Source organism: Schistocerca americana, chromosome 9 (genome assembly GCF_021461395.2).
Source record: "Schistocerca americana isolate TAMUIC-IGC-003095 chromosome 9, iqSchAmer2.1, whole genome shotgun sequence".
NCBI lineage: Eukaryota > Metazoa > Arthropoda > Insecta > Orthoptera > Acrididae > Schistocerca > Schistocerca americana.
This window is the reverse complement of record NC_060127.1, coordinates 117,941,021-117,957,724: the sequence shown is the minus strand read 5'-3', so window position 1 is coordinate 117,957,724 and position 16,704 is coordinate 117,941,021. Positions and strand designations below refer to the sequence as shown.

Below are 16,704 nucleotides of genomic sequence, written 5' to 3'. Positions count from 1 at the left end.
GTTCTGTCACCACATCACAGTGCAGTGCTGGGAAGATTTCATCCACAATACAATCTAGCACCTCAAAATCCCAACACCACACGCAGGTGGCATCAACACTCTGCAAACAGGGAAAAATCAAAAGGATGGAGTACCAGCCCGCAATGTGTGTCAGTACAAAATGTTAGGACGACAGCCCACTGGTAACGAGGAGATGGGCTTGCACCCTCTTGTTTTGGCCCATCTAGTGGTGATCTAAAGTTCTACAGCTGAAACTTTAAAATGTGTTCTGTGACTGAGGGCACATATAGGCAAAGAAACTGTAACTATATTTCTAAAGCAATAATCACAACTTTATATTAGGAGTCCTAACAAAACCCAAAAGTGTGTCATTCATCTCTACCCAAACTGTTACTGAAGATTGTCTCAAAGTGCTTGTACTGTATACTACAAAGCAATGAATTATGAAGAGTCCATCCTCTTACGACTGTGGGTAGGTGTTTTATACCAGTACTGTAGGAATGCGACTGCTTTGTAATGATGTACCTGAGGCTACAGATGCCTTGCCAGCTTGTACACCTGTGTTTGAGAAAACTGCAGCCAGACTGTGGCTCGATCTTTTGAATACAGTGATGTGGCCCAATCTGTGTCGAGGCTGGTCACCAAAATGTTAATAACAAAGTTAATCAGACCATACAGGTGGTCTGATTTTTAGTTAGTGAATTGTGCACCATTATATGTGTCTGACTTACATCCCTGTGGAGTATATCATAATTTGAGATGTAATTATAAAGCCAGAGTTGTACTCCCTACAGTACCATCAGTATTACAAAACAATACATTTTTATTGTATTTTACTAAAACATACATTTCAAGTATTTAACAGTACAATTAATGATTAAACCATCTGCAACTTATAAATAGTTTAAAACTGGTTTTTTTATGCTAAATATGTCTAATACAGTAATAATGGTAAAACAAACTTTAAAACTGGGTTACAGTAAAAACTTTGCTCAAGATAACTGAGATTATTCTAAGGTGCAAACTATTGTCACCCAATCATTGGGTTTGTCTACAAAGTTGAATTCACTGTTTAATTTGTAAACTGTCCATTGAATAAAAAATAATAGCATATTTAATACCAGTTTTCTTGATTATGAACCAGTTTAAATACAATCGAATTAAACACATACAACAACACTGAATAAAAAATGACAGAACACTTCAAAAAGTCTTCTCTTTCACTGACAACTGTTGCATGATAAAGAGCAAAACAAGTAACAATAGTACTACTACTTTCTTATTAAAATCACGCTATTAAGCTTGCAAAATATTAGTTTCCAAGCAGTTCAGTTTTTCGTTTTCACAGTTTCTGTAATAAAATAAAAATATAAAAGCATAGCACATACTGCTATGACACAGCAAAGAAGCTCCTTTTCTGTTCACAATACACAGTCATAAACCACTGAGCACCGACATGTCTACAGCTTTGCTGAATTTAAAATACAGAGTTTGTAACACTATAATGTCCAAAATGCTGAAAACTAAATCATATTAGTCACCAATCTATCATTAGAAAACAATATACATTTATGAGTGAAGGAGACTGTCTTAAAATACACAAAACTGAACAAAGTGAAGGGTAAAAACAGCACTTAAAAATGTACACAAGGAATTAGAAGTCACTGTCATCATCTACAATGTAGTTTGCAGCTTTCCTTGGTCGACTGGGCTTCGTCTTTGGAGCTACTCTTTCCACTTCCATTTCAAGATCGTTGTCCGAGGCCGCCTTTTTTATTTCTGTAACACAGAAGTATGACCATGAACCTGTTACATTATGCAGTCCGCAGAATGAAATAAATTTATTGTGTATTCCATACAAGTGAAAATCTTATACCATAGTTTCTTTGTTGCCCTATATAGAAAAATAAAAGGTAGTGGGGGATAAAATATCAGGACCGAAGGATTACCTACAACTTTTACAGAAACCAGACCACAAGTATACGAAAAGGAAGCAGACTGGCAATAGTGATCAAGAAATTTCTGGTAGCTGTGGTAACTAGCAGACAAACTGGGAAGTGCCACAACATTCTGTAAAAGTAACATCTGCCCTCTCCAGGGGACACCACTTTGATAAAGCACTGTCCGTGCGGGTGGAGAGGCTTGCGTATCCACGTGAAGCTGAGAGCTATGCCGAAGGTAGAGGAACTACTACCAGAAAGGCCTCAGCCGATGGATCAGACAGTGTGTCCCACAACTTCCCATCTTCCCTATCCATTTCTAGTCCTACCCAATTCTCGTGGGACCCATATGGACACGATTAAAGAAAACATAATAGAAAAACAAACTGAGACCTCAGATATCACAACATTGATATCAGTACCAATGGAAGGCACTCCCACTACTGAATCAGGGTCTAGACCTGAGCCAGAAGTGGGAACTGCAACCAAGAAGCTAGACCAGATAAAGATCAAAGGCTTGTCTGGGGCCCAGAGGAGGAAACTACTCAGGGAACAGAGGAAAAAGGAAGGGAAAGAATGGCTTCCTAATGACAAGTGAAGGGAATTAAAGGGACTTGAACGTAAGACCCCCAGGATGAAACTGTCTCAGGTTGAAAGACAGGTAGCAAGTGGATAAAGGAGGAATTATAGACTCCCTCCTCCCTGGCTAAGCAGGTCCAGAAAAAATGGAGGCAACAAATAGGGAAACAGACCTATAGTACTTCAGTCTCTGTTTTTTGGATAGCAGTTATCCAGGAAGGTTATCCACATGTGGCCATCACCTTGCAGCAGGAGGAACTATTGCAGATGGCCCTCTTTGAGAAGACTGGGGGGGACGGGGACGACACTGGCCCAGGACCCACCTTCAGGAGTGTCCCTCTAGATCGTTGTGCCCTCAATTTTGTCTGTGAGGGGGTGCCCACATTAGAATGGCTCAAGGACTAGGTGCCCATGATATCCCCGTGGGAAGATGCAAAGCTGCTGGTTAAAACGGCAGCGGAGCTTCTTAAGACTGCAAAGATATCAATATGGGTACCTAAGTTCCTTAAGGAAGTCTCTCCTAAGACTGTTCGGGAAAATAGGGCCCTGAACCCAAAAGTCTCAACAGAAGATTGGAGAGTGATCAACCAGAAGGACGAACCCTGGTAGTGGAGGTCAGAGAGAAGTCCCCCCTGGAAGGAACAGGACCTGAAATTGTTTTTAGGGTTCTCGCAGGTTACCGTCAGTGTTCTCAAAGGTGGCAGCAAGACGGAGACTGGAGGTGCTGCAGATTAGTCTGCCGCACAGTAAAGGGCCATCTACTGCCCCGAGTCGCTGCCTGGGGAGGCAAGAAGTGGACGTGGTCCTGATACAAGAACCCTATTTATATAAAGGGGGTGTATCAGGCATCGGTGGCACTGAAGGTAAGCTGATTTATGCTAGAAATCTAAGAAACTTCAGAACATGCATCTATGTAATAAATGAAATGTCTTTCATGCCAATGATGGATTTCTGCTCTAGGGACTTATTGACCATTAAAATGCAATAATGTGAGGAAGGTATCATGAGGGAAATTGTTTTGGCCTCAGCATACCTTCCTTACGAAGACAGCTCTCCTCCTCCCTCGGAGGTGAGGAGACCGGTAGAGACTTGCCATCGGCAAGGTGACCAACTGCTGGTGGGATGCGTGCCAATGCCCTCAACCTAGTGTGGGGCACCAAGGACGCCAACAGTAGAGGTGAGTACCTTCTTGAATTCCTTTTAGCTAACAACTTAGAGGTCCTGAATAGGGGCAATGAACCTACATTCAGGAATAGCAGAAGGGAACAAGTAATTGACACAACCTTTAGTTCCATGATGAAGGGCAGCCATGTCAAACAATGGCATGTGATGTTGGAGCCAGCTTCATCGGACCACGTATACATTAAATTCAAGGTTGAAATGGGAATCAGACAGACCGTGACCTATAGGGATCCCAGGAAAACGGACTGGGAGACATATAGGAGGGACCTCGACTTAGGCTTATCGAAAATTAAAACCTCGATACAGAATCCAGTATAATTTGAGGAAGTAGCAGAGGGTGTTACCTCTGCCATAGTGACCTCATGTCACGACAACTGCACAATCACCAAGTAGTGCACAAACAGGAGTGTGCCTTTGTGGAATAACTTTGAAACGCAAAGAAAACAGGTACAGAGTGCGTTTAATACTGCGAGACAAAGGACAATGGGCTAAATATCGTGAGGCCCTCGTCAACTACAATCTAGCGATCAGACAAGCAAAGAAGGCATCCTGGAAGGCATTCTGTGAGGAAGTGTAGAGTACAGCTGCACAAGCCAGACTTCACAAGATTCTCACTAGAGTACCAACCAATCCAAGAGGTACGTTAAGGAAGGAGACTGGAGAATATACAAAGACAACACACGAGACACTGGAACTGCTCCTCAAAACTTGCTTTCCTCAATATGCTCTGCCGGACAACACAGTCCGGAATGTGATCCCGGAGAGAAAATGGTTCTCAGGCACTCAAAGAGAGGACTGGGAATCGGCCAAGGAGTGTGTGAACTCTAATAAAATCCAGTGGGCGGTGGGAACATTCCAACCGTTCACGTCACCTGGGCCAAATGGAAATTTTCCATCTCTCCTGCAACAGGCAGAAGGAGAGCTCATAAGAGCCCTATGCATGCTATTCAGAGTTAGCCTAGCAGTATGAATCATTCCCAATGCTTGGAGGGAAGTGAAGGTTATCTTCAATCCAAAGCCAGGGAGAACTGATCATATCAAGGCCACGGATATGAGACCAATCGGTCTGTCCTCTATCATTCTCGAAACATTGGAAAACTCAGGTTAATGTGTATGTTGGAGAGAGGAGACTAAGTAGGGCCCCTCTACATTCAAACCAACACGGATATCAACACACACATCAACCAGGTAAATCATGCGAGTCAGCTCTCCACCAACTTGCTAGGAAGGTGGAGAAAGCCCTTCACTTCCAAGAAATAGCCCTCTGCATCTTCCTGGATATCAAGGGGGCCTTTGGTAACACTACCTGCAGCAGAGGTGCATGACCTGGGGACCACTATATGCAGGTGGACCAGGGCCACGCTCAGTGGAAGGAAAGTAGAGGCTACCGTGATGAATGAAAAGATAGTAATTACCACCACTAAAGGCTGCCCACAAGTAGTAGTTTTGTCCCTTCTATTGTGGAATCTAGTGGTGAATGAACTCATTGAGGAATTAAATTTCAGACAATGCTTCTGTCAAGGATACGCAGATGACCTTGTCATAGTAATACTTGGCAAATTTACTGACAAGGTTAGAAATATGGCACAAGGAAGTTTGGACATTGTGCAAAATTTGTGCAACAAACAGGATCCGAGGGTTAATCCTAAGAAGACTGTTTGCCATTTACGAAGAGACATATTCGACACTCAAAATGGCTCTGAGCACTATGCGACTCAACTGCTGAGGTCATCAGTCGCCTAGAACTTAGAACTAATTAAACCTAACTAACTTAAGGACAGCACACAACACCCAGCCATCACGAGGCAGAGAAAATCCCTGACCCCGCCGGGAATCGAACCCGGGAACCCGGGCGTGGGAAGCGAGAACGCTACCGCACGACCACGAGATGCGGGCTTCGACACTCAAGTTGGAATCTAAAGCTCTTCAATAAAACTCTACGTGAGAAGGGGATAGTGAAATATCTAGGGGTAACCTTAGATGAGAAGCTGACATGGACCCCTCACATTAAGAGTATCTGCTCCAAGGCAAGAAGTACTCTAGTGACTACTAGAAGGGCTTGTGGCAAAAACTGGGGCCTAAGCCCCAGGGGTATGCACTGGACATACACCACAGTGGTCAGACCTAGGATTTCCTACAGGGCCGTAGTGTGGTGGAAGACGGTAGAACAGCAGGTTGCAGCTAAGCAGATTGCTAAGGTGCAGCGATCGGCCTCCTTAGCCATAACATGCAGAATTAGCAGCACACCAACCGCTGGAATGGAAGCCGTGCTGGACGTGTCTCCACTACACCTTTGGGTCAAGAAGGAGGCAGCAGCTGGGGTGCACAGACTTGAAACTGGCAAGAACTGTGTCTCATTCAGATATCCAGAATGACACACTAATACAGTGAGTGAGGTAAATATAGGAGTGGATGGGGAAATGCCTGCCGACATTATAACAACTCCCAACTGCTTCAACAAGCCTTACAACATAATAATTGGAAGTAGGGAGCAGTGGGAAAAAACAGTTTGACACTGCTCGGGGGCCATCGTTTGGTTCACCGATGGGTCGAAAACAGACTAAGGCATTGGGGCAGGGGTGTACGGGGTTCAGCCAAGACTGGAGAGAATCATCTCTCTAGGAAATCTGGCCTCTGTATTCCAAGCTGAAATTACTGCACTCGGGGCATGTGTGGAGAAGAATATGCGTAGGTGCTACAAGGACCATGGCATCTACATCTATTCAGACAGCCCTGAAATCATTGGCAGCTCATGCAACAAGATCTAAGATTGTTGCAGAATGCCACAGGGCTCTAGTGGAGCTAGGGGGAAGCAATAGGGTAAACCTAGTGCGGATCCCTGGCCACTCGGGGATCTGTGGCAAGAACAAGCCGACAGATTGGTTAGGATGGGGGCAACAACTCCATTTATTGGATCGGAACCTGTCCTGACTATCACCAAGGCTATGATCAAATTAGAACTATGGAACTGGCTTAGGAAACAGCATGTAGAATATTGGACCAAGGTTCATAAACAAAACCATGGTAAGGTAATGATGCCCAAGCCATGTTTTAAAAGAAGCTCTGTAATCCTGGAATTGAACAGGAAAGAGATCAAACCTCTGACTGGACTGATGACCGGTCATGGGAATTTCTAAAAACACCTACACACAATGGGTATAACAGAAGAGGACCCTAAATGTAGGATCTGTGATGAGTGTGAAGAAACTGCATCACACCTTATCTTCGAATGCATGGTATTGGAGAGTAACTAGACTTGAAGAAATTGTGTCTAACAAAGAACTGGTAAAGGGACACTCTGCACTATTTGAGGGCATTGGTTGGCTTTACTAGGTATACAGGGAGCGATACCGCACAATAAACAGTTTCGGTGCGGGCAGTGGGGGTTAGACCTTAGCTGTTTTAGCTTCCCTGTTAAAATCAAATCAACAGCATCTGCACTGTCAATATTATTTCAACGAACACTCCTGGAATGCTACTACTCTTTACATGAAATTAAAAGCAAGCAGATTAGCAACCTAGTCAATAAAAAAAAAAAGTCGAAGGAGAAGAGGTTTCTATATTACACACACTTGGGTTGCAAGAATGGTCAGTGATGAACTTCTCTTTAATAGCTGAAGTGGCGTTAAGAAAGGAATCACCACTGCAAGCGACAGATGTCACAGTGTACTACGCGAGTCTGAACGGAGTGATCTCTCAGAAAAACTGATGTTTGGCTCTCATATGGCAGGTTGCTATGACAATGCTTTACAAGTATGATAGGTGGATCGAAGAGAGATGTACACAGTGATGGGGATACTGGACAACACAAGATGACCAAAGCTGTAACAGTCTTTCCACAATGAATGCCTGCTATTCCTCGTGTTCACTAACAAGGAACCCCTTGAGTGCAAGGTTGCAAGTTCAATCTTTATTTGAAAGTGTTCTGTCAACAGTTCCAACAGAAAAAGTATTAGTTGCTAATGACTCCCCATGTGCATCAGGAGAGTGACAAAATGAGTGTCCGGAAGGTGCAGAGATCGACCTCTAATGGGATGTATGTATCAACAAGTCACAAAATAGACTTTGTCAACATTCGAGAATGTTCAAAACAAACCATTAACGTGCACCATTAACACCAAATGAAAAATAACATGCAACATGGATCACAAAGGTTCACACCCCAAGATCAAAAACATTCCTTGGGAGTTATAAACTGTTTAGGACATTCAGCCAAGTATCCACTATTAGAGAATGCATATAGAATCAAACCGTTTTAACAGGGTAATGAGAACTGATGGAATGCGACGGCATGCAACTGAATGCCAAACAGTCTGTTGTGGAGCTTATCACAAAACTGGCTGTCCTTTTAAAGCATAGCTGCAGATAGAGTGATAATATATTTTATAGGCACAGAAAAAGCAAACATCCAGAGGCTGAATTTGTCCAGTGGTTTCAAGTGGTATGAAACGCAATGTCAAACATTTTTCAGAAGACATAGTTTGCTCCCAAACACTCCTGCTTGCTGTGACGTAAATATTCCCTACTTCCCTTGCAAGATTGATTGATTGAGACGGGTTATGGGAATATAATTGAGAGGGGACTAAACTGGGAGGTCATCAGACTCACACTTCTGGAGTGAGTGACAGAAGAAAAAGAATCTGCGAAAAGTGGACGGATACAGTAAGAGGAGTCAAATTATAAAATAATTAACAGTAAAACACACAGTAAAGGCATAATATGTGGGACCAAATGGAAAAAACGGAAAAAGGGAGGGTGGCAGGGCCATGGGGTCACAGACCGAGAAGACTGTAAAAGAAGTCAGAACCACAACCAACCCGCCCCTGCTCCAAGGCTAAAGGACAACCTTGTATCTGAAAACAAACACCAATTTCACGGAGGAAACCTAGGACAAGTTCACCATCCGTGGTTCATCTGCTAACATGAAATGTAGGGAATTGGGAAGACTATACTTAACACAAAGGGCCGAAAGAAGGGGACATTCCATCAATATGTGAGATATCTTCAACTGGCTCCACGACCACATTTTGGGGGTGGGTCATTACATAAGAGGAAACAATGTGTGAGCTGGTTATGACCAATGAGTAAACAGCATAAAACAGTGGCTACTCCTGAGAGGAACGCAAGGAAGAGCACCGAACTGCAGAGATTCCTTAATCGTGCGCAGTTTATTATTATGAGAAGTAGTGCTTCAGATGGCCTTCCAGTTATGGGCAATGAGAGATTTGATGTAGATCCACATATCCGCAGTTGGAATCTTGAAAGGAAATGTGGTAAGTATCTGCTTCTCTAACCAAACGATCAGCCAGTTCATTGCTTGGGATGCCTACATGATTTGGGACCCAGATAAAGACGACTGAACAGGCGGCATGCTCGAGGGTAGAGAGAAGGTCGTGGATAGCAGATACCAAATGGTGACAAGAGTAGCATCGGTCAATAGCCTGCAGGCTACTCATGGAGTCTGAACAAATTATAACACTGTGGAGGAAGGGCTGAGGAACAAAAAGGAGGGCCCCGTGAATGGCTAGAAGCTCTGGTGTGAACACACTACATGACCCCGGTAATAAATGGTGTTCGAAGCCAGTGAGAGACGTGAAAGCATATCCACCTTATCGATAGTCTTAGAACCATCAGTGTAAAAGATTGTGACATCCTTGCAAAGTTCCAGGGTGCCACCGACAAGATGCTGGAAAACCGCAGGAGCGACAGAGACCCTAGGACCCTGGAATAGACAAGTCCTAATCTGTGGTCTAGGCACCATCCAAGGGGTGGTGTGGGGGAAAGACACATGGTGCAGACCAGTGAGAGGAGATGGAGATCCAGATGGGGGGAAGCGAGATGCACGCCAACGAGCAACCCCACCCACAGGCGGGTGTTAGGAGGGATACATACATCACTGACGAAGAATGCAAGGTACACAGGACGGTCACAGAATTGGCGAATGGCAATTGCATAGGAAACAAGGAGTTGGCTCTGTCAGATGTGTAGAGTTGGAATCCCCGCTTCTGTGAGGAGCCTATTAACAGCATTAGTGCGAAAAGCACCAATAGCCAGATGCACCCCACAATGATGGACATAGTCAAGGAGTATCAAAGCAGGAGGAGCCGATGAGCCATAAACGTGACCACCATAATCTAGCCTGGAAAGACCAGGGCACAGAAAAGACTGAGAAAAGTGGAACAGTCTACACCAAGATGTGTGGGCCAGGAGGCAGACAGCATTAAGCTTCCGCTTATATGTAGTCTTTAGGTGGTGAATGTGGGGCACCTATGTCAGCTTGTTATCAAAAATGAGCCCCAAGAACAGGACTGTGCTACAACGTCGAGGAGCTGGTTGCGTAAATAAGGTTCTAGATCGGGGTGTACTGTCGGTTGACAACAAAAATGCGTAACCCGCGTTTTGGAAGGAGGAAACTGGCTGTTGCCCACGTAGAGGCCCATCAGATGGTGCCTCAGAGCTGGCACTCAGCAGACGCTACTGAGTGGGAGCTCCACCAGATGCAAAAATCGTCGATGTACAATGCTGGGGTAACCAGAGGCCCAACAGGGGTCACAAGGCCATTGAAGGCAATGAGGAAGAGTGTGAAACTTAGCACAGAACCCTGTGGGATACCATTCTCCTGAACCTGAGGGAGACAGAGTGAAGTGCCAACTCGAACCTGGAAGAGCCGGTCATATAAAAACTCACGGATAGAAATCTGAAGGGGACCACGGAAGCCCCATTCGTGGAGGGTAACTAAAATGTGATGGCACCAAGCCATGTCATATGCCTTATGTAGGTCAAAGAAGACCACAACAAGGTGCTGGCGGGGAGTAAAAGCCTGTCAGATGGCTTATTCCAATCAGAGTGAATAGTCAGTTGATCACCCTGCCCGGAAGCCACACTGATATGGGGGACAAAAGGCCCCGAGATTTGAGTAACCAACAAAATCTGAAGTTGACCATCCTTTCGAGCAGTTTACGAAGTACATTCGTCAGGCTAATTGGGCAATGGGTGTGAAGCAACGTTGGGTTTTTCCCGGACAGCGTAATTTTACTGTCTCGTCATTGTGAAGGAGAAGCACCTGTGAGCCAAATGTGGTTGAAGACCTCAGAGACGTCTGGAAGGGGTGGGAGGGGGGAGGGGGGGGGTGTCGTCGGCAAAGTGTGTTGAGAGGTGTTCTGTGAGGACCAATGGATCAGTGCATAGAGCACCTTGGTATTTCAGAGCCTGGACAGTTGACTGTTGCTGGCAGCCCAGAAGGCTACGGAGCTTGGACTAAACCTGCGATGATGAGGCATACGTCCCCAGGGAGGAAACATAGCACTCCGAGCATTCCTTTTTACTCTGCTTAATACGGTAACGAGTCTTAGCACAGAGATGCTTAAAAGTGAGGAGGTTGGTGTGTGAAGGGTGTCACTTAAATCAGTGCAGCGCCCATCAGCGGTCCTGGACAGCGACTGCAACAACCATGGTCCACCACGGTACCAGTCGACGACAAGGAGGATCTATGGAAAGGGAGACAGTAGTGCCAGCAGCATGAAGAATAGCGGCAGAGATGCCTTGCATGACTACATCAATGGAATTCGAGACGGAGGTGTCAAAGTGGACAGCAGACATATATAAAGGCCAATTGGCCCTGCAGAATGCCCAACATGGGGGGGCTGTCTGCCTGGTGGCAGCAGGGGAACAATAGAATCGCCGGAAAGTTGTCACTGTCCGAAAGATCACTGTGGGATGATCTATGTAGGGAAGCCACGAGGGCAGGAGATGAGATCGTTAGATCGATAGAGAAAGTGTCATGAGCAGCACTGAATTTGGTATAGGAACCATCATTCAGGAGACACAAATTGTGGTCCATGATGTGTGGTCAATTAGGGTACCCCTACCTGTTGAAGTGACACTCCCCCACAGTGGATGGTGCGCATTGAAGTCCTGAAGGAGGCTAAATGGGAATGGGAGTTGTTGGGTTAAGGTACACAGTGCAATGTAAGCAAGTGGTCTACCTGGTGGGAGGTAGACATTGCAAATGGTGATTGCTGGAGTCATCTGCATTCTAACTGCTATCCCTTCCAATTTGGAACCTAGGGGGAATCCAGTCACTAATGACATCAGAGCAACCCAAAGCGCAGACCCCACCAGATGCTACCCCGGGGCCAGCATGGTTCTGATAGAACACCTAATAACCACAAAAAGCTGGAGAGTTGTCATCACGGAAATGCGTTTCTTTAAGAACGAGAGAGAATGCAGAATACGAGGAGACGAGCCTGCATTTCCGATAGGTGACAATAGTATCCGTTGCAATTCAGTGATGACCATGTAGCTTGAGTCCAAGGTAGACATGAAGCCAAGAAGGACATCAGGTCATTTGGTCAGTTGTAGTCACCGACAAGGATGGGGTGACATCTATAAATAAGATGTCAGACTCAGTTTGCGAGGGGCGATATGGCACCTCCGGGCACCTTGTCATGGGAGTTATATTCTCCTCCTCCTCCTCCTCCTCCTCCCCGGGCAGGGCACAAGGGAAGTAAAGGCTTCTGCAAGATCTGGAACTGAAAGAGAGGCCACCTTGAGCTGCACAGATGGTATGTCTCATGGCCGAGTGTGTCTTGTGGCCTGAGATGCTGGGGAGGAGCCCGATCGCCGGCAGATGCTGAAGAAGGGGGGCACTTCTTCGGCTGGGGAGGGGGAATGGCTCCCTGATGGGAGGTCATGGGAACTGGAGGTGAGGGGAAGGGGAGAGTGAGACAGGGCTGAGGAAAGCAAGTAACAGACGCACAAGTTGAATACAGTGACACTGGATGGAATGTGTGACACTTTTGATGAGCCTCAGCGTAAGACAGGTGAACCACGGACTTTTATTCTTTGATCTTCTTTTCTCTCTTGTAATCTGGGCAATCCGGCGAGCGAGGGGAGTGGCAGTCAAGCACAACTGACACACAGACGGCAGAACACAGGGGCTTCCCTCAGGGAGTGGGCGGCCAGTCACCACACAAAGTGTCCGCCATACAGCGGGAAGGCACAACCACCAAAAGCTCTGAATAGGTGGAGGGATGTACGGCTTCACATCACACCTGCAGCACATAACCTTGACCTTCTGTGGGAGGGTATCCCCCTAAAGCCAGAATGAAGGTGCTAGTATCGGTGCCGTTGTCTTTGCAGCCCTTCTCCACACGTTGAACAAAATGAATGCCACGCCAGAATAGCCCGGAGTTCCACATCAGTTTGCAGGATGAGGTCCTTATGAAAAATTACTGCCTGGCCCATATTCAGAGAATGGTGAGTAGTGATAGACATCAAGATGGAGTCCAGCCGCATCTTACTAAGAGACTCCACTTCACCAAACTTGTCCTTTATATTCTCCACAAAAAACAATGGCTTGGTGGTGGTGGTGAATGTGTCCCCATCCACCCTAGTACAGATGAGGTAACTGGGAAAGGGTTTCATCACAAGATGGCAAGCCTGGCCCTCCTCCCACGGTGTGGCCACAGAAGGGAAGGTTGGTCATACGAAGCAGCATTCAAGGATCCTTCACCATTCAAAGAGACGGCTGTTTGCAGCTCGATACACTGTGTGCCAAGCATCCGCCCCGATACCACCCACTCTGACCAGGGGCTCTCCCCACGGGCGCCACCCAGTCACACCGAGGACCGCCTGGCAAGACAGCCGTTGCCGGGAGCTCCAATGCTCCATGAAGATATGCAACCACTCCTTGGCATACTTGGGGAGGGAACACCTCAGGTATTAGTAGCGTAATCCCTGTGTTCTCAGGGGCTCAGTGATATGGGTACATTGCAGCCCCACCACATGGACTGGCTAATGTGTCAGTGACCCAGCAGGGTGGAAGGAGGCTACAGTGGTGACGGAAGGGGAGAGAGGAATCCACACTGTAGATGCTAGGGAGGAAATTCTTCCCATATTGCTCGCACTAAAAGAACTAAATTTTGAAGGGGAGGTCAAACCTCGAGTGGGGAGCTAATTGCCACAAAGGATGAAAGAACAAAATTGCAGCCAATACAGGAAACCAGGTGGATAGCCAAGTCGACAAAATTCTGAACACCCAGAGAGAGGAAGGAGGTAGCAATGGGGAAGGAGTGGGGATAGGGAGGGAGGAGGCAGGGTGAAGGAAATTCAGCCAGGGAATGAAGAATGGGCCACAATAGCTCAGGGCCCCACGTGCGCCACGCACAACTCACGAAAGAACCGTGAACCCCCTAGAGGGCCCTTTCGAGGTCACACACAAGAAAGAACTGTAGGGTGCAGAGCACCTCCAACTTGTTGCAGCATAACAAAAGGCTTTCCATTAATTTACCAACCAGATTAACAGTTGGCATATTTGTATATGAATGTATCGAGGCATTGATGTCGGTTGATGTTGCTTGGCACCTCTGATTTTCAGGGTACCTCTAATCTGCATTTCCTCTTCAAGCCCCAATTGGTCAGAGATGAGAACAAATTACTTACTGAATGACGGGATAAGATTATCTTATCTACAAACTTTCAGGCTAACTCCACAGTTTGCTGTGCCACATGAAGTTGATGTTTTGTTTGAAATTTCATTACCTTACCCCTTCCAATTCAGTAGCGCAGTTTGCAGTTGTGCAAATATCCGCTGCTTCCCCTAGATCATTGTAATCTACATCATATGCAATTTGATGTGCATAACATACAAGATCAGGTCACACATAGCCTGTAGACCGTATTACCATCCTTGCAACACGCAAACCTCAGTTTCTTGAAGATTGTTCCTCGTCTTTAATATCCATAGTTCTTGTGGACTACACACATTGCTGCAGACTTATTCGAAATCGGTTCATAGATGTTTTTTACTGTGCTGCAAATGATCTTCCACATACATAGTTATGTTCAGTACTTGTTCCTCTGCCAATGATAGTCCTCCATTATGTTTCACCAGTGACAGCATTTGAGGCGGCCTGTCTGATAAGGATCATCATCATCATCATCATCATCATCATCATCATCTACATGGCTCTACACCTGTTTCAGTGTAACTTTCACTTGCTGAACACTTGTCGTCGTCATTTTACTCTTCAAGTACATTGTCCATACAGCTGAGTGTACACAACACCACGCATTCCTCTTATTTATCTTGCACAAATGCTAGTATTTCATCTGTCACTTTTTCTCACACTGTGAAATTCCTTGGGTTACTTTTCGATGAAATGTCAACTTCGGCAACTGTTGTAGATATAATGCAAGTTTTGCTTTGTTATTGCTGCCACTGCTCTGCTTCGTATCAACACCACTAGCACTGTAGCACTCTTGAGTTACTGACTAAGCAGTTCAACTATGCTCTGTAGCCTCATGCTGTGCTCACCATTGGATACCTGCAGTCCCACCCCACTTACCATTAGCAGCCAATATTGTGGTTGCATGTTTGACAGTATGTGGAGTATCTAACGCTGTGAACATAATTGGCCAAACACTTGCTAAAGGTGTATGGAGACTATACAGTAAGTATGTCATATGAATAACATGACACGGATGGTGCCTACAGAGTTTTTCAGTAGCTATCGAAAGGGTATACACGACAAGCCACAGCCTGCTCAAACCACCTCACCTGCGATCCCTCACAATGAAGAGGGTCTATAGATGCATCTGTTTCAGTCTGCAGATTACTACAATGAAACTGTGTGCACACCTGAATTTTGGCTGTAATGCCATGGACAAAATGTTACACACACACACACACACACACACACACACACACTCACTGTTATTGCGAATTGTGTGCCAGATGGGTTCTGGAGATGCTTAAGAACAGAGTGGAAATTTGTTCAGATCTGCTGACCAATACAAGGCAGAACAATTTTCTGAACATTCAGTTCCAGTGTCAAGTAGCTCATTTGCTCACATACCAGCACGAATGAACACTGCACTGCCACATATTTTGTTGATCTCTGTATCAGAGTGGTCAGCGTGGGTAACTGCAACGCGGAGGATCTGGGTTCGATTCCCGGAACTGCCAGGGATGTTTCTTCAGTGGGAGGACTAGAATGGGCTGCACCCTTCCCTTCTGAAGCTAACTGACAAGGTACTCAACTGAAGAGTCGTTGCTGCAGATTACAAAAATGACACCAGCCACGAGAGTGGTGTGCTGACCCCATGCCCCTCCATACTGCATTCAGTGATATCGCTGGCAGAGGATAACGAGGTGGCTGCTTAGTACCAATCAGCCCACTGGAGCCCGTGGGTGGTATTTGGGTAATTTCACTTTTTTTACCTGTCTGATTGAGATTGGCACTCTCAGCCTGTTAACCACACAATTTGGTTAACAATATTGTGTAGTAAGATCAACTACATGTTAAATACTGTTAGCTTCTACACCTAACAGTAAGTGTGAGTGGTATTGAAAGTTAATTGTCATCCTAAAAAAATGAAGTTCCACAATTTTTTTTTAGTCTGCAGGTAAATGTTCGCAATCCCAGACACGCTGAAATTCTTCCCACAACCACACACTGCTAGAGCTGCCAAATCAAAATGAGAAACCCTTCAGGGTGTGTACACAGACAAGGCAAAAACTTTCAGGATTATTTCCTGGATATCCCAGTTAAAAAACACTTTTCCTAGTGTGAAAACACACTTTCATATTAAGTCACAGTAAGTTTCCATAGATTTTCCCTCTGAACTGTAAAACTTATCAATCCTTTGAATGGTGAACGTTTAATACACCAGCATAGAGCACTTTAGGAAATGGAAAAAAAAGAGTTTTGGAAAGACCTTTGATATGCAGCAACATATATGCTGCATATTTTTGCATTAAAAAAAGAAGTATGCATTCTAATTCCACTAAACGGGGCACGTTAGCTTCTGGAGCACTGAAATCGAGATTGCGATGTCTTTTTGTAAGCCAATCACACCTCATGTCATGTGATTTTGCCAGCTGATAACAGATATTCGGAGCATAGGATACATGTCGTCAGCCAATATCAGTATCACTTAAGTAGCGCGAACACATGAAGAGGAAAAGTTAATGTTGTTACAAGGAGAGCTAAGCGTTCAC

The 16,704-nt window shown here is 45.4% G+C and overlaps 1 protein-coding gene across 1 annotated transcript in view; it reads right to left on the bottom strand.

Annotated features, from left to right (window-relative positions):
- Positions 1 to 1,352: 1,352 nt before the first annotated feature.
- LOC124551011 (DNA topoisomerase 2-like) overlaps positions 1,353 to 16,704 on the bottom strand; it is a 146,397-nt gene continuing 131,045 nt past the window's right edge. Inside the window, exon 25 of the mRNA XM_047125855.1 lies at positions 1,353 to 1,779. Within this exon, the coding sequence (XP_046981811.1) occupies positions 1,655 to 1,779 (125 nt within the window). The 3' untranslated portion in view covers positions 1,353 to 1,654. The remainder of the gene's footprint in view (positions 1,780 to 16,704) is intronic.